The 18,112-nt window shown below is 35.3% G+C and overlaps 3 protein-coding genes across 3 annotated transcripts in view; 2 read left to right on the plus strand and 1 right to left on the minus strand.

Annotated features, from left to right (window-relative positions):
- Positions 1 to 4,028: 4,028 nt before the first annotated feature.
- Positions 4,029 to 10,505, plus strand: LOC132170761 (external alternative NAD(P)H-ubiquinone oxidoreductase B2, mitochondrial-like). The gene is made up of 10 exons (XM_059581859.1): positions 4,029 to 4,281; positions 5,248 to 5,524; positions 6,739 to 6,945; positions 7,165 to 7,415; positions 7,862 to 8,081; positions 8,224 to 8,328; positions 8,883 to 9,155; positions 9,249 to 9,370; positions 9,631 to 9,750; positions 10,076 to 10,505. Exons 1-10 carry the CDS (start codon positions 4,193 to 4,195, stop codon positions 10,161 to 10,163), a joined length of 1,752 nt encoding a protein of 583 aa, XP_059437842.1. The 5' UTR covers positions 4,029 to 4,192; the 3' UTR covers positions 10,164 to 10,505.
- Positions 10,506 to 12,633: 2,128 nt separating this feature from the next.
- On the plus strand, positions 12,634 to 13,803 carry LOC132169917 (probable 2' cyclic ADP-D-ribose synthase BdTIR). The gene is made up of 3 exons (XM_059580858.1): positions 12,634 to 13,133; positions 13,539 to 13,603; positions 13,688 to 13,803. The coding sequence occupies exons 1-3, from the start codon at positions 12,634 to 12,636 to the stop codon at positions 13,801 to 13,803; spliced, it is 681 nt and encodes a 226-aa protein (XP_059436841.1).
- A 4,152-nt stretch (positions 13,804 to 17,955) lies between these two features.
- Positions 17,956 to 18,112, minus strand: part of LOC132169918 (probable 2' cyclic ADP-D-ribose synthase BdTIR) — a 1,371-nt gene continuing 1,214 nt past the window's right edge. The window contains exon 3 of the mRNA XM_059580859.1: positions 17,956 to 17,960. Coding sequence (XP_059436842.1) covers positions 17,956 to 17,960 — 5 coding nt within the window. The remainder of the gene's footprint in view (positions 17,961 to 18,112) is intronic.

An 18,112-nucleotide genomic window follows, 5' to 3' on the forward strand; every position in this document is an offset into this window, starting at 1 on the left:
CCTAGTCAAGTGTCAATGTTAGATACTATGGGGTAAAGTGTCACTTTTTAAACATGGTGGTTAAAAGTGCAAATATGTGAATAGTTTAAGGGGGTAAAGTGTATTTTTTTCCTAATGAGTATAAATGGAAGCCATTTTTTTTTTTTTTGACATGTCCACACAAGGGAAGGGAGAAGGGAGATTCGAACTAGTGACATTTGCTTCATGAGGCATGGTTTATAACCGATTGAGCTACCTTTTGGAAACAAAAACCATCTTTTACCCATGTGTTTAATCTATATATTTTATTTTTTTGCTTAAACTTTCAAAACTTAACTCTCATCATCTGAAAATATAATATGGGGATTAAAATGGTCTATTGGACTTTAAAATAGAGTTATCGTGATACTTTATAAGAATCTTTGAAAGGCTTTCATATATATATATATATATAGAGAGAGAGAGAGAGAGAGAGAGAGCATAGGCCAAGGGTCCATTTCCACATTCATTTTTATTGGGCCTATATAGAATAGTTCAAGAATGCTATGGCTGCATTCTTGCAGTCCTATTACTTTTTTGCTACTCATTTTTTCATTATCCTCAAATCCATCATTTTTTTTAGAAAAAAAAAAAATTCGGAAACTTCCATTTGAACAAAGCATAAAAAATAAAATATAACTTACAATATATATATAATTTACAAAAAAGAAAAAGAAAACTACGACACAAACGAAAGCAGCAAACACCACGCTCAAAGGAGAGGAAAAAAGAAAAGATATGGCAGCCCCACTGCTGTACTAATAAAAGGACATAGGAACATAGGAACATATCCTTCAAGTCTTGGGCGTAGGGCGGTCATATCTATTAAAGTGGTGGTGGCTTCGATTATTTCGTTTTATTTTAATTAAAAAATATTTTAATGTGATATAAAAGTAAAATTAGTTTTAAATGTTTTAAAAGTATTTTTTATTCTAGATTAAACGTCCTCCTGCTAGCTCTCTCTTTAACGCTCCACGCCAACTGACACGACAAGGGCATGCAATTCTTGGAATAATTAAAGAGAAAATGCTTTTATTTGGGCCGCTGCACTAAAGTTGCCTTTTTTCTTTTCTTTTTTTTTTCTTCATGTTTCATACCAACCACGTAATTTAAATTTCATTATTCAAAGAAAGAGATTTTATGTGGAAATTGATTGGAAAAGACATGTTACATGCCATGTTTCTATTCTTTACCTATTCCAACTATTTGTTGCACGACCTTGATACTTTTCTTTTCTCATTTGGTGATAATAATTGAGGAGATTTTTTTTTTTTTTTTTTAGGAAAAATCAATATGATTTCATTAACAGTGGTCAAGTGCATAAAAGCTGTTATAATCACAAAACATACAGTTCTGCAATATTATAGCTAAAGTTAAAAGATTACACGTCATAAAAGTCGAAACATATAGATCTTACAATGAAAAATCAATCTATAACGTCAAATATCCGCTATCCTAGCCCGATCTTCAATTTATAGAAGAGATCTGTTAACGCAGACTCCTTTCGGTGGCACAGAAAGCCATTTTCCATGCATGAGCAATACCCACACCCAAACCATTCCCCTCTCGACCCGAAAGTCAGAAGCATTATTCACGTCCTCAGCCCAATGGCCAGAACCACAACACAAACACGTTAAAAAACCCTAGGGCTACAAAATAAAGAACAAAAAACAAAAATAAAAACCCCACAAGCAGCAACGGAGGAACACGACATCATATACATCCCTTCGGAAGACATGTCTTGGTTGAAGAAGACGATCAGATCTAAGGTTGAGACTAGATCTAGATCTAGATCTACAAACTAGATCTAAAGTAACCCGCCAAAAATAGAGACTGATAGAGCCTACAGAGAAGACACCAAACACTGCTATCGTGAAAGAAGAGAAAGAAAAATCTAAATCTAAATCTTCTCTCTTTTTAAAGTTCTTCTTGTAGTTGTTTAGATAACTATAAGAGTATTAATTGGTGGAGAAAAGTAAGAAGTGAAAAGAGACACGCAGCAGACATAATTGAGGAGGGATTTGGCATTGGTGCTGCTGAAGAGAATAAAATTAATCTGAATTATTGAAAAAAAAGTACAGTATATATATTGTAGTGTTTCTATAATACCTAAGTCAAATCCAACTATTGAGTGCTACTACTAGAATTACAGTTCTTATTACGTACATGACAGTCTACGTCATTAAATAATTAAATTTATTTACGAATTTTATTGTTTAACTATTTTACTATTGATATGTTGTCAAGTTAGTTTACTTTCTTTATTAAGAAAATCATAGAAAAATTGTAATACCTTTAAGCACTTTACATAATTGACTTCAAACCTGTCCATAATCTACAACCAACACACTAGCATTCTTTTGGAATTCAGGGCCACAAAATTCCTGTACTCTTAAGTGTATATGCTTTAACCTAACAATAATTAAATTTTAAATTTAACAATAATTTTGACCAACACGTTAAAAAGGTGTGGTCTTGAGAATGAAGCTAGCATTTTTCTTCTCCAATATTATGGCTGCCTCCATATATGTCCAGCTTGGCTATTGCCTTTTGGTCATACCATGTGATGTGATGTTGAGGCAACAACAAACTTCCGTTCAATTAAAGCCTTCTACCTACTTATAAAAAAAAAAAAAAAAAAGCCTTCTACCTGCTTTTGTCCTTTTGGTTCTTTCTTTTTTCCAACTTTCTCGGTTCTGTTTGTTTGACCTAAAACGAGTTCAATCTGCTTGGTGAAAAAAATAAAAATCATGTGGAAGAGAAAAGAAAAGCAGAATATTTTCCAACTAATTATGAGTATTTTTATCATTTAGTTTTCCCTTTATTTCTTTCTATAACCATAAGAAAGAAAATACAAAAAAGAAAAACTAATCTTTGAAAATATTTTTCTTAATGTATTTTGGAGTTAGTTTTTTATTTTTTTATTTTTATTTTGAATATTTATTATTTTGGGTTGTTTGTTAATGGTTTTATTTTAAGAAAATAAATAATAATAATAATAATAATAATAATAATAAACATGGCCGAAATTTTGCATTCAACTTAATTGGCAAGTGGTTTAATTATGCTTTAATTTAATGTGGGGAGTCAAGGCTCAATTAATCAAAGTTTTGAGTTCATGTCAAGTTCTTTAAATATTCCCATGCACAGTGAAACTCACATAAATTGCTGAACAATAAGTCTAAATGAAATTAAGAAAGTACAACTACACATGACACATTCCATCTATTGCCTAATATATTAAAGCATTTGCATTAGGTTAAGTAAATTTTAGTTAAAAAAAAAAATCAAAATTTTACTACTTTAACTACCTTTTTTTTTTTTTTTTTTTAAAAAAAAACACATACATTCAAGTCTTTATTTGAATGATTCACTTTTATTATTTTATTTAAATATTATTTATTATTATTATTTTTGACCTGTTCGCACAAAAATGTGAAGATAATTCAAATTAATGACCTTCACTTCATTAAATATAATCCCAATATATTGAATTACCTCTTAAAGATTATTTATTTATTTACTTTCACTATGCCAAAAAGAGATATTACTTTGTTTTATACCCTGTGGAGATATAATGATAGTCAAAATTAACTAACAACCGTAAAAGGATGAAATTTATTTTTATATTTTTAAGGGTGTTTTGTTAACTGTTTATTAATATTTTGTTAGGAGGAAAAAAATCAAAAGACACAAAACGTGTTAGGAAAAGGAGCCAATTACTTATAGAGAAAATAAATAGAAAAAGAAGTTGCAATTATCAAACAGAGATTTGTAAATGCAAGGAATATCAGGTCTAGAAGAAGAGGTGGGCCACCCAACGCCAACGTGTCAAACTGCTACAACCCCTCCTCAACACACGTGCCGCCATTGGCTTCCCCGCCATGTCAAGAAAGGGAAACATGGAACCATCGTGACCGCAATCTCTCCCACCTCCCCGGATTTCTTTTTCTTTTTTTCTCTTGACCAAAACTCTTACATTTAAGACGCAACGCCACGCCTCGCCTCGCCTCTCTCTCTCTCTCTCTCTCTCATATAAAATAACAAACAACAGCTTCTTTCTCTCTCTAAAACGACCTTTCCTTCCTCTTTCTCTGCCATTTTCTTCCAGGCTGTTTGGCTACAGATAACAGATCTTAGCAGCGAAAAGCTTGAAGCGAAGAAAAGTAGCAGAATGCGGAGCTTCACTTTCTATGAGAGATTTTCTAGAGCTTACCATGACTATCCTTCGCTCTCTAAGCTGCTCGTGCTCTTCACCGTCAGGTACTCCTCTACCTTATCATTTCTGCTTTGTTCCATTCATTTCGTGACTTTCGTCCTTATTATTATTTTTTTATTTGAGTTTTTTGTTCGATTATAGATGCGTTTTTGCTTCAGAGAGTGGCTTATTTGATTTCAATTCCTGTTTGAATTGTTTGAATTTTTTCCTCCATTTATGTGTTCAAATATTTCTAAATGATCTTGGAATACTTTGTGGTAATTGTATTTTTGTGATTGTTGTGTGGTTCTAGGAAGCTAGGATTCCATTTGATCGCGTTCTCTCCCTGAATTCGATATACTCTGTAGCGTTCCAACTTTTGGAATTTTCCGGAATCAGATTATTTTATACTTTTTTTTTTAAAAAAAAAAAATGTAAAAGCGTTGAAAAGCGACTTTCAGAGTATTAGATCTATAACTTGAAGTTTGAGGAAATTGAATTACATCAAAATGTTGAGCTTAAAATGTTGCATTCTTGTTAGAGCAGCACCGCCTGCAGATCCGTCTAACTCTGCCATAAACATGGCACATATGGAGCGACTTTATTTTATCTTTTTCGCCTTTTGCTTTTGGTGTCTCTTCTTATGGCCTCGTGTTGGGCAGTTTTAATGATTCAATATATGATTTTATGGTATGGTCCCTTACTGAGCCTTTTCCACAAAAGTTACATTTTCCTCCTTTTTTAAGCTATTTTTCCTTTTTCTTTGCAACGTTGCTTAGTTAAAGTCGTGCTTCTAGTACATACTGAATACTAATTACTCGACTGTTATAATAATAAGCCTATAAGATTATGAAGTAACAGAATTCCTTATGATGTCTCTTTTTATGTTCAAAGATTAATGACTGTTTCTCTGCTACTCCCTTTCTGGAACATATTATATTTTCAATTTATTTTTAAATTAAACTGCTATAACATGGTTTCGGGACTTGTGTTTTGAGTTTTCTTGTTGGGCTTGTTGCTTTTTGTTCCAGTGGTGGGGGTCTTGTGGCTTATGCTGAGGCAAACCCAACCAATGGTGCATACGCCATTTCATCTTCTGAATCAGAGAGCAAGAAGAAGAAAGTGGTGGTGCTTGGAACTGGTTGGGCTGGAACAAGTTTCTTGAAGAATCTCAAAGACCCTTCATACGAAGTGCAAGTGGTATCACCTCGTAATTATTTTGCATTTACCCCTTTGCTACCAAGTGTTACATGTGGTACAGTGGAAGCCCGCAGCATTGTAGAACCAATTCGCAACATTGTTCGTAAGGTAAAGGAAAGTCAATTGCATAAGAATGTTCTTATATTTTGTGGGTGTAAGGGAGGCTACTTTCTGATTATGGAGTTAGCTTGGGCCATGTAGCATGCAGTTCTTGTTAGTGCTAGTGGCAAGAATCAATTTAAGTTGACTGAGAAAATTCACAATGTGAGATATCATGAGCTCTTAGCGTAAAAGAAAACATAACGTGCTGCAAATATTGGTGTGATGAAACAAGGCCTCATATAGTAATACAGAAATAGGTGGAAAAGGATAAACTAAAAATTCTTGAGTAGCCATAGAAAATCAGTTGAAGAAAGACCAAGTTACAGTTGCACTGTGGTATAAAAATTTGAGAATTCATCTTGTTCTGGGTTAAATGCCTCTGTTGATGAATTGGTTCTTATTATATGTTTTTCATATGCATAGGCCACCTCAACAATGCGCTCTATAACTGTTTTCCTGATAATGCTTTTTTAATGGCTGCGTACGTAGTGAAGGACCTTGTTGCAGCCACTGGATGCCTGCTTTAATCTCTGAAATTGAATGTTTGGATTGTATGTACTGCAGGAATCAAGCTTCCACAAACTGTTTTCATGTAGATGTTTGTATATTTAAGTATTAACATATATGTGCAAAGATGTAGTTGAACAAGAAGTATTTGCCCTATTAAAAGTTAAGAGTGTGGAAGGTGTAAGTTAATTGAGGTTATGCTCAAGTGTGTATAACTATCCATGAGTAACAGAAGATGCTGAAAACCGTCTGGTTCATGGGTCTAGGAAGCAAGAGCAATTCATAACAACTGTTTGATTCATTATCAAATAAACCAAAGCAGGGAAAGAAGCCAAAAAAAAGAAGAAGATAAAACTATGCAAAAAAAAGGGTTGGTATATCCTTAAGCAACCAGTTTGAGGTACCACTAAAATGAAGAGGGTGAAAAGGAGACTATGTAAAAATTGACATGATGTTTAGGCTAGGCCTGCAAAATGTATTTCTCAAGTGCCAGGGGTGCATATAGATTATGGCAAGAAACCTTGACTGTTCCCCTAGTTTTTGGGAACACATAAATATTTGTTACAGTGAGTTTGAGAATTGATCAAACAATTTATGGTTTTATGGTTGGTAGCTTTGTGCTGATGGTTGTCATTTTCACATATTAGTAGGTGTTGTCATTACAATATGATGTACATAATTGGAAGACGTGTTTCTAATTTTTCCTCAAGCAGAAAAATGTGGATGTTCGGTTCAGTGAAGCAGAGTGCTACAAGATTGATGCAGAAAACAAGAAAATCTATTGTCGATCTGCTCAAGACCAAAATTTGAATGGGATAGAAGAATTTGTTGTGGACTATGACTACCTTGTAATAGCAATTGGAGCCCGAGTTAATACTTTCAATACTCCTGGTGTGGAAGAGAATTGCCATTTCTTGAAGGTAACCTCGCTGGCAAGCTTGTTAACTGATGATTTGGTGTATTCCTATCATTGTTTCCTTTCACAGAGAATATTCCCCAAGCCCTCACCCCTGGGAAAAAAAAAAAAAAAGACTAAAATAATGATTTATTGCTTTAGAAATTTCAGAGGGAAACAGAACTCGCTAAATGTGTGCATGTCTGTTGTTTCTTAATCTTATTAATTGTATATCTTAGTGCAGGAAGTTGAAGATGCTCAAAAGATCAGAAGAACAGTTATTGACTGCTTTGAAAAAGCAAGCCTCCCGACTATAAGTGATGAAGAGAGGAAGAGAATTCTTCATTTTGCTATTGTTGGTGGTGGCCCAACCGGTGTGGAGTTTGCTGCAGAACTTCATGATTTTGTCAATGAGGATTTAGTGAAATTATATCCTGGGGTCAAAGACCTAGTTAAAATCACACTTCTTGAAGCCGGAGACCATATTCTGAACATGTAAGGATGCAAGCAAAAAGTAGGGGATCATGTGAAGTTTGTGCACTAGATCTTATTAATTCCAGAAAGTATCTAAAAATCTTGAATTTGCATAATGTGAAGAGGACCATAATGTCCTGAAGGTCTTGAAAGTAAATTTTAAGGAGCAGCAAGAGTAAAATCTTAGTGTTGAAATGAACTTAATCTATCCCAAAAAATTTGCAATGTATATTTGTTGGATGTATGCCAGTTATCATGCCCATAATATGGCTGTTACTTAATAAGTGAATTCTAGACAGCTAATCTCTAGAGCTCTCATTGTAGCCAAGTTAGATGTTTGACTATCTTTTACAACCACTACACAATGCTTGTACACTGCTTGATATGCATTCCAGTTCTTAAGAGTTGGATGGTGCCATAGTGGAATCATTTGTTCTTTTCATTGAAGCTTTCTCGTTCTTTTGCAGGTTTGACAAAAGAATCACCGCTTTTGCTGAAGGGAAGTTTAAAAGAGATGGTATTAATGTGAAAACAGGATCAATGGTTGTTAAAGTAGAAGGAAAAGAAATTTCTACTAAAGAAATGAAAAGTGGGCAAGTTTCTACAATGCCATATGGAATGGCTGTGTGGTCAACCGGCATTGGGACTCGTCCTGTCATAATGGATTTTATGAAGCAAATTGGTCAGGTGTGTTTTACCTCTGAAATTATTAAAGTGCCGCTTTAAATTGAATACTTTATAATTTACTAGTTTCTAATTTTTTCTATATGAAGTGGTCTTTTACATGTGTTTACTACATTTGACAAATGTGCGTTGCTTTAAAGAACAGGCTAACAGGCGTGTTTTAGCAACTGATGAATGGCTGCGAGTTGAGGGATGCGACAATGTATATGCACTTGGTGATTGTGCCACAATAAATCAGCGCAAAGTCATGGTACCTGTACTTTTTTACTTTTCTACTATATATTTACACATCGCACCAATAATCATTTGAATTTAATGCTGCAAATGTGGCTTCAATCTTTTCCAATTTGAAACTTCTTTTTTCTTCCATACTAGCAAAAACCGGTAGTGTGGGCATGACTAACTCAACCATAGATAGATAACAACCAAATAATTTTCTACTTCAAAGATTTGATAAAACATCTGAGTCTAAATGGAATCATGAAACACTGGTTGAGCTAGCATTTTTTCTTCAAATCTTCTTAAGTATACTTGCTGGCAAATGCCAGTTCACAGACTTCTGCATGATTTGTTATTGATATAGAATTGCCCACCATTTGTGATGTAATTACCGGAGAACTACGTCAGTTAAATAACTTAAATCTCTGCTTTAATAAGTTAGTTAATAGTTGAAAAATTACAGTTACGGTTGATTTTGGGTTAATAACAGTGAGTCCAATATATATCTTTCCTATTCGGTCAGTATCTAAGTTTTTCATTCTACTAATGATGTTCTCTTTTTCTTATTGACAATTTGATTTTCAGGAAGATATTTCAGCAATATTTGGTAAGGCAGACAAGGACAACTCAGGAACCCTGACATTTAAAGAATTTCAAGAAGTCATTGATGACATCTGTGAAAGATACCCCCAAGTGGAGCTTTACTTGAAGAAAATGCAGATGAGCGATATCACTGATCTCTTGAAGGAATCCACAGGGGATGTTGCAAAAGAATCCATTGAACTGAATATTGAAGAATTTAAATCAGCTCTTTCCCGGGTGGATTTTCAGATGAAAAATCTTCCAGCTACAGCTCAGGTACAAGACTATTTTTCTTAGGTTTTTCCCTTTTAATTATATATGAGACATATATTCTTACATGTCTTGTCTGCTTCCAAAATGACCGTTCAGGTTGCGGCTCAGCAAGGTAACTACCTCGCCAACTGTTTTAACCGTATGGAAGAGTGTGAAAAATATCCAGAGGGTCCTCTCAGGTTCAGGGGAACAGGTCGTCATCGGTTTCGTCCCTTTAGGTACAAGTTCAATTAATATTTCAAAAACTCTCTCTCTTGCAACCATGTTAGAGCCAGATGATGCCTAATCATAATCATGAAATTTTGGATGAAGTCCAGAAAGTTAATTGTATAAACTAGGATTTCAGGGGTACATCAATAAGGTTTAATATGGAAATACATATGTTATATCCATATTTTAGTGCAGTAATTTAAAGTCAGTTCTAAAACCAATAAGTGAATGTCTTACTCATTTGCTATGTGGCTGATCTTTCTTCTAGGTACAAGCATCTTGGACAATTTGCTCCTTTGGGAGGAGAGCAAACAGCAGCACAACTGCCTGGTGATTGGGTATCAATTGGCCACAGCAGCCAATGGCTTTGGTACTCAGTCTATGCAAGGTAATCTCTTTCTTCTCCTCCATATTCTCGGTGTTATACAAAATATCGAAGTTATTTATTTATAACATCAAAAACTTGTCAGAATAGTGAAGCAGCAAAAAATTTCAAGATTGGAATTCTATGGTATAACAGATCACAAAAGATGAATATTAGAAAGCTAATTATTTGGATGCCAAACATAACTTTCCTATTCAGAAGATGATAAGTTCCATATGCATAGTAAACCATATTATGGAAAACAAAGCCCGGCTGGCTGGTGAAATGTTTGTAGGAGTTCAATTGATCAGCTTCTGATTCTTCCCAAATTCCTTCTTTTAACTTTCAGCAAGCAAGTCAGCTGGCGCAACAGAGCATTGGTGATATCAGACTGGGGAAGGCGTTTTATTTTTGGGAGGGACTCAAGTGGCATATGAGGCAGGCAGCCAACAAATACTGGAATTTCCAATTGCAAATTGTGATGCATATTCTTTTGACCATCATTTACAATTTTTGACATTTCCGAAAATTTTGTTTCTAAATCCTGATTAGTTTACCTGATCTGTTGAATAAGTTCATACGCAACTCTAGATAAGTTACCCTTGGTTCATTGATGCGTATTTCCTCTGTTACTAGAATACTAGGGTAACGAGGTTTCTGATTTTGCAGCTAGAATGTTCTTCGACAATCAAACTACATGATTAGTCACCCATGTCAAGGGTCGAAAGCTTTGTTTTGATCTTTAATATAGCATCTTATTTGAAAATAAGAGTTTTTTTTTTTTCGCTGTATTATCTCTCTTCATCTTTATTTTCTGGCATTCATAGATAGAAATGGGCTTTCTTCATCGAGTATACAAAAGCTGGGCCGTTCCTTTTATGGTCTTCGGAGTCATGGACGGCAGGCGCCAGGCTCCTTACAAATTTCGGTGCAATCGTGAAAATAAGTGGGTGATATAGCAAACTGCGTACTGGTATAGTGGTATTAAATCAAAGTAAAGGGGTTGATATAACAAATAGATTACATTAACAAAGCCATGCGGTCACGTCTTGACCAAAAAGAAAAGTATTAGTTAGGATTGCTTTCTTTTCAAGTGATTTTAACTACCTATTATTGGGTTGATATGACAGTGTTTATAAGTCAGTCTCAAAATCTTTATATATAAAGGCACAAGCCATTGGCAAAAGCGTGTTCCTTTTGTGTCATATGGGCGGTTGGCTTGACAATTACAGCCATCTATTTAACTTGGATTCTTAATTGGTTGGCCAATTGTTTGTTACTCTGAACAAAATCACTTGAAAACCTTCTTCGATTTGTGGAAACTGGAAACCCGATTTGCCCTGTAAATATTCGATTGTTCATATTCAAGTTGGTTCGTGAAAACAACTTGAATTCTCAACTTAGAATGGTTGACATCAAACAATGACATTGTGTTTACATTTTTAAGGCTTCATTATTTTCCATGCTCTGTTTCTTGACACGAGTGTTTTGCAACACCATATATATTATTGGATTGTCCAAACGGTTCTTGTTTCCTCCATTTTACAATCCTTCATTAACGGTACACAGTACACACACACAGTATTTTAGCAACACACCTTTATATTTGATTCTATTGCCATCGCAATTTTTAAGGAAGAGACTTTAGACTAGGACTTTACGGTAGGTAGTTTGTTAATTATATAAAAATCACACGTGAGTTTGAATTAACTTTAACGGCTGAAACCGGTTTTAACTCTGTTAACTCTACTTCTCTTTTTAACGTAATGGTGTCTCTTCTTCTTTTAAGCAGTAGCTCGGCAACGGCACCCGAACACCATTAAGGCAATAAACCTGCGAAAGCAATCTATCGAACAACAATAGCTTCTTCACCAAGTTAACAGAACAGAACAACCAGAAGAAAGACAAAGAAAATATTTGCTTCCATTGCAGATCCAGGATTCAATGATATGGGCTTTGTCGAGATTCGCAGTACACTCATAATTTGTTCTGTCTCTGCAACTTTTCCAACTCAAAAGAATATGATTCACGGGCTGAGTCAGGCATTCAGCCCCAGCCTTCTTGAATCCTCCACACCAAAAGCCAATTTGTTCTGACTTTCATCTGATTAATTATCTCCATGCTTTCTCTCAATCCCAAGCAAATTCAAGTCCCAATTCCACCTACTTTGGCTAAATATCGGCAAAAGCCAATCATTCTCAGCTGCTCCATCACCAGCGGCGCCAAAGTGAGAAAGTGTAGAAGAGAGAAAGACTATGTTTGAAAGAAGAAGAGACACGATTAAGGTAGGAAGACAAGGAGAGCTAACAGAGGTAACACTGGTTTCAGCAATCAAAATTAATTAAAATTCACATGTGAGACACTTGGCAGCCTTTGTAACTAATTTTTTTTTTTTTTTTTTTTCTTTCTTTTTCTATTTTATTACTATTTAAAAAACAAAAAAGAAAAAAAACAAAACTTTTTACCAAACTCGTTTGGCTTTTTGCTTTTGGTCGGTTGTTGCACTTTATTAATTGTGGCTAGAAAGCGACGTCCGAAAAGGCATGATGATAGCAACTACCAGAGCGCTAATTTTCCTTGACGAAGTGTTGATTTCAATCAAGCTTTTCCTCAGCTAGAAGGTACTTGTCATATCTGACGCCTCGAAATTTGTTCTTGGAATTAATTAATAAATATTAAAACAGAGAATCCGATGCGCCACAAAACTAGACGCAACAACAAAACAACGAAACTTTTTCGTACAGATTTGATTGATGAAGGCATACGTACGTAATACGTTGGCTTATATAAAGGGTGTTAATGAGGAATCTAGTTTGGAAGTAGGTTGGAGAATGGTTGGGAGACAAGAGGATAAACAGAAGAACCGGCAAGCTACCGATCGATTAGTTGTGTGTTTGGCAAATTGCAATGGTCGAGTACTCGAGTTCAAACGTCGGCAGGGGAAAAAGAAAATGGGAAACTCGAAACTACTACTGTGAAAATATCAAAACAATATCAGGGCCATGCGACGTGTTCATAAACCACAGAGGAAGCGATACGAAGAAAAACATTGCCGGGTTGCTCTACGATCACCTTTCAAGGCTAGGCATTAAGCCATTCATGGACAGCCGAAACATGAAGCCTGGGGACAAGTTGTCACACGAGATTGACGCCGCTATCGAAAATTGTAAGGTTGCTGTTGCACTCTTGTCGCGCAACTATTGTGAGTCCCGCCATTGTCTCCGTGAGCTCACTCTTTTAATGCAGTCCAACAAAAGAGTTTTACCCATCTTCTGGGATGTGAAACCGGCCGAACTTCGGGTTAACAACAATGAATACAAATTATCATCGAAAGAACGCTGGAGATTCACATGGGCACTTGAACAAGTTAAAGATACCATTGGTCTTACCTTCGACTCGTCCAAAGGGTATAACTTCTAGCTAAATATAGCTCATATATATAGATCCCTAATCTGCTGGAGATGCTCTAAGCGGGGATCGCAACTAATCTTTGATTATTGGCATTACTTATTTTGTTTCCTAATTTTGCTAGTGATTGTTATATTTTTTATTTATTTATTTATTTTTCAAATAAACTTTACATTGGCTAGTTAAAATAGTTAAGAATTTGTTGCTGAACACTTTTAGTTCAACACTACATTAGTTATATTAACAAATAAAGCTTGTCAATTAAAATAATGAATTGAACATCATAGGTACTTTAAAAAGGTTGATAGATTAATTAACTGAATTTTAACTAAATATTTGTTTGACTGCATAAATGCTCTTAAGAGTTCCGTATAATATTGCCTTTTGCTGTTTTTGGTTTTCAGGGATTGGTCTGAATTCTTAGAAGTTGCTTCGAAAGAAGTAAAGAATTTGCTTGAGGTCGATCAAGGTCAATCCATGACCAATAAAAGATCAAGAGCCTTGTTTCAAAGTACCGATTGGTGCATAATTTGTGTTGCATTGTCTTTTTCAGTCATGTCATCTCTCGTTGCATACATGATATGGGTGAACAGAATGTTGGATTACATTCTACGTCTTCATGAAGAATTGGTACAGGGTGTCGCCGAAGATCGTGACCCTAAGGGATGAGTACTGTTAATTTATATGTTGAGGTGTGTTGTAATCTGTTTTGTGATACAGGGTTTCACATTTTTTTTAATGGTGTGAGACCTGAGCATTAGAGTATTCAGTAATGATTTTGAAAAGGCCCAAATTAAATTTGTACCCATTGATTAAAGTTATGAATAATATATATAAAAGCGCTTCAAGTTTTTAGATTTTCTTTTATTGCTGTGTTATTATTTTTTTTTAAAATTTTATTTTGATATCGAGGAACTTCTCCAAGGCAGAGTACTTCGAACTCACCTTTGTAGAATAAACTCCGACCTTATGCACCGCACCCTCAAAAATTTTCCTACACGAAACTAGCTAAGTAAGTCACTGACTATTCACCCGAGGAGTGTGGCCGCAAGGGAGAGGTAGCACTTTGTGGGTTGGGTGTGGCCTCAAGGGGGAGGTAGCACTTGACCACCAAGCCAACCCCTTGGAGTTATTATTGCTGTGTTATTGGGCTGAAAACAGAGGAGATTATGGGGTGAACAAAAATCGGGCTGGAAGGTGGGCCGTGAAGCTCCTTTAATGGGTTGAGTGTGGTTCATGGGTATGTGGTCTTGGAATGGAAAGTTAATTAACGAAATAATAATAGAAGAAGCCGTTAGCGTGTGACGTGTTGGTAGTATATAGGTTCTGCATGAAGGTTCAACATGGGTTAATTGTGTGCATGCAACCTGTGTGGCAGTGTGTTGCTTGCAGCAGGCTTAGAGGTGTGAGAAGTTGTCTTTGTTAACTATCATAGGTTAAAACAAAAGGAAAATGTTCTTGTGAATATTATTTTTTTTAAAAATTAAGTGAGGGAAATAAGAGCAATTTTATTTTTGGCTTTTTTTTAAAAAAAATAATATTCAACTAAGACCAAGAGAACACTAGGAAAATATTAAAAAAACACCTAGCATTCTCCAAATAAAAGGAAAATGTTAGGTGCTCTCCTGATATTCTTTTGGTATCCTCCTCATCCTAGGTGGATATTATTTTTTTAAAAAATAAAGTGAAAGAAATAAAATAAACTTTCTTTTTTGCTTTTTTTAAAAAATAATATCTACCTAAAATCAAGAGAACACTAAGAGAATACTAGAAGAGCAGTATCATTACTCTCTTAGCTTTTTATCACGATCATATTTTCAAATAACATTGATGCAGGGGTGGGCTAGCTACTGGAAAAAGCTTGGTTAATTATTTGGGCTAGCTGCATCGGCATTACACAGCCTTCTTAGTTAGTTCAAGAGATCAGCCCCATTTTGTCCCATACTGCTACATGTGAATTCCTCATACTAGCCCTAGGATATTTTTCAAGGCGTAGACAGGGAAGAGACATAGTATCTAACAATGATTACTTCAGGCCAATAACATCTGGGTGTATCTCCTAATGTTTCAAAAAATTTTAATTTTAACCTTCTGTTAATATTTTTCGTTGAAATGAATGGAATTCATCCCGTGTACGTCTCACATCAGATATTAATTATTCTCTTTCAATTTTGCTCGTCTTCGTTTTGGTCTTCGACGCCACGATTTGTTCTTCGATGCCGACAACCTAGGAGGCCTCGTTTTGGTCTTCGGATTCTGGCAGTGGAAAACACAGAGGCAAGTGACACTGATGATTTGGCCCATGGGTGGTAGAGTCGTAGATAGAGAGAGAAAGGATGGCGGGGTGGTTTGCAGAAGAAATCGTGGTTTAGTGGGTAATATTAGGGGAGAAGTGAGAGATGTTGGAATTAAGTGTGCGAGAGAGAGAACTTTGGGTTGAGAGAGAGAGAAAGGAATAGCTGAAGATGAAGAAGAAGAAAACTCCATCATTCTTTTTGACTAAGGGTTAAATACTAAATTAGTCCATGCGGTTTCACAACTTTATTTTTTCTCTCTTGGGGTTTCATTTTAATCATAGGAAGTCCATGTGGTTTTGATAATAGACAAAGTTAGTCCTCCGTCAGTTGACCGTTAGTTGACTTAACGGAAAGCCACGTGGACCAATCAAATGTTGACACGTGGCACCTACTTAATTTTTTTAAATGTATTTTCTAAAAAAAAAAAAAAAAACCAAAAAAAAAGAAAAAAAAATTGAGGGTGGCCTTGGAGCCCAAGGTGGTGGCCGAAACCACCCCTAATACCCACTGGGGGTGGCCGAGCCACCCCCATGGAGCCTAGGGCGTGGCCGAAACCACCCCCAAAGGTGGTTGGGGGTGGTTTCAACCACCCCCTGGTTCCCAGGGGGTGGCTCGGCCACCCCCATCCGGCCAGATGGGGGTGGCCAGGCCACCCCCATGGCCAAAGAGGGTGGCCAAGCCACCCCAATTTTTTTTTAGAAAATGCGTTTTAAGAATTTTAAGTGATTCTTGAGACCGGTATTTGATTGGTACACGTGACTTTTCGTTAAGTCAACTAACGGTCAACTGATGAAGGACTAATTTGGTCTATTATCAAAACTATATGGACTTCTTGTGATAAAAATGAAACTCCATTAAAAAAAAAAAAAAAAAAAAAAAAATTGTGAAACCCTAAAAGGATTTGAAGTATTTAACCCTTTGATTAAAGGCTCTCCTCAAAATTTCTAGGAGCCTTCACTTTTGTTTTACCTTTTTCTTTGTTCTTTTTCACTTTTTTACTTTTCTTTTAGATAAAACAAAAGATGTTCTAGATCTTTGTTGACTAGGTGAGTCAACAGCTGGGCTGGTGCCTGGTGGTGATGAGCGATTGCGTAATTTGCGTGGAAGTTGCTTTGCCATTGAATAAAGCGTTTTCTTTATATGAGAAAAAGGAGTCCAGCTTTGCGGCAGCCCTAACGTCGGGCATATATTAAAAAAATCTTGTCATTTTGTTTAGATCAATTTTTAAGTGTTAATATTTAATTTTAAATGTCTCAGAATTTATTTTTAGATTTAAAACTAAAATTAAGAGATAGAAGGTTAACTCTTAAAGGATTGTATCACTTAAAATAAATTCGATCATTTTAAATTTAGTGTTAATGCCTCAAATTTTGTACTAATACGTCAAATTTAGTACTAATTCTTCAAATTTGAATTTCCTTTAATATTTTTCTTCTTCAATTTTTTTTTTTAAAAAAGAGCAAAATATCTAATGTTATTAAAAAAAAATAAAAAAAAAATTGACCATGTCAGATTTTAGCAGACGCTGGATGACCCCAGTCAGAATTTGGTTGAGAAGGGAATGGGAAGGCTCTTGAGTGGGGTCTCCCGTAGTCTAAAGCCGGAAAGACAGCAGAGTCAAAAATTCCTTGTCTTGAAATTTTGGTTGTAGGTTTTTCATCAGCTGCTCCGTTTTAGATCTTACAATAGTGGGTTTAGATGCCATTAATAGAAAATACGAAGGTTTTTTCACCTGCGCCAACTGTTGTCGTGTGTGTCGAAGAGGATTATGGCGAAGAAATTTCCACGAGTTCGTTACTGTAGTTGGGCAGGGAGCACGAGAGTTCTAGAACTCACTTTTTGTTGTCGTGCTTTACGTGTGTGGGTGGGGTTCAAAAGGGGTTGACTCATCTTGAGGGTAATAACGTAAATTTGATATCTAGATTAAGGGCAAAATTGGAAGATAAGGCCTTAATATGATAATATCTCACGTGCACGTGGATCCATTTAGACGGAAAATATTAACAGAGGATTTAAATTGAAAATTTTTAAAACTTTAGGGATTACATTATTAATTTTTAAACTTTGAGGTTCAAATTAAAAAATCCTTAAAATTCAGGAAAGTAAAGTGAATTTTCCCCATTAACTAATTGTATTACAATCCAAATGATCTTAAATATAACCAGAACCTAAAGCTCATACACAAATTCTACAAATGCTTTCCCTTCTAAAGATAAATATATAAGCAAGTCTATCTGACTGATGAAAAATGAATAAATGAATGAACATCAATAATAAGATCACACCAGAAGACACAGGAAGCTTAGCAAATTGTTATTACTAAGGAACAAACTAAGCCCAAAGAACGCCCCAACACAAAATCATAATCTAAGTAATTCGGTCTTATTTTGATTGGAAATCGTCAAGAAAAAATAAAAAGAAGCAATTGGGACGTATCTTTGGGCGATCGGCTTTCACGAAGAGTGAGAGAGTTATAGAAAACCCTCAAACTCAAAATCGGAGTGGATAATCCTCAAATTCATACTCAATCTACAAACAATCAAACAAAAATCTATCACATTCAAGCCAAAATCTTCACTCAGCCTGTCACCGCTCAATGAAACAAATTAAAGTGGCTTTCAATCATCATTAATATAATATACCACTCAAAAATATAATATAATATGGTCAGAGATAGCCAG

The sequence above is a fragment of the Corylus avellana genome, chromosome ca2 (genome assembly GCF_901000735.1).
Source record: "Corylus avellana chromosome ca2, CavTom2PMs-1.0".
Lineage (NCBI taxonomy): Eukaryota > Viridiplantae > Streptophyta > Magnoliopsida > Fagales > Betulaceae > Corylus > Corylus avellana.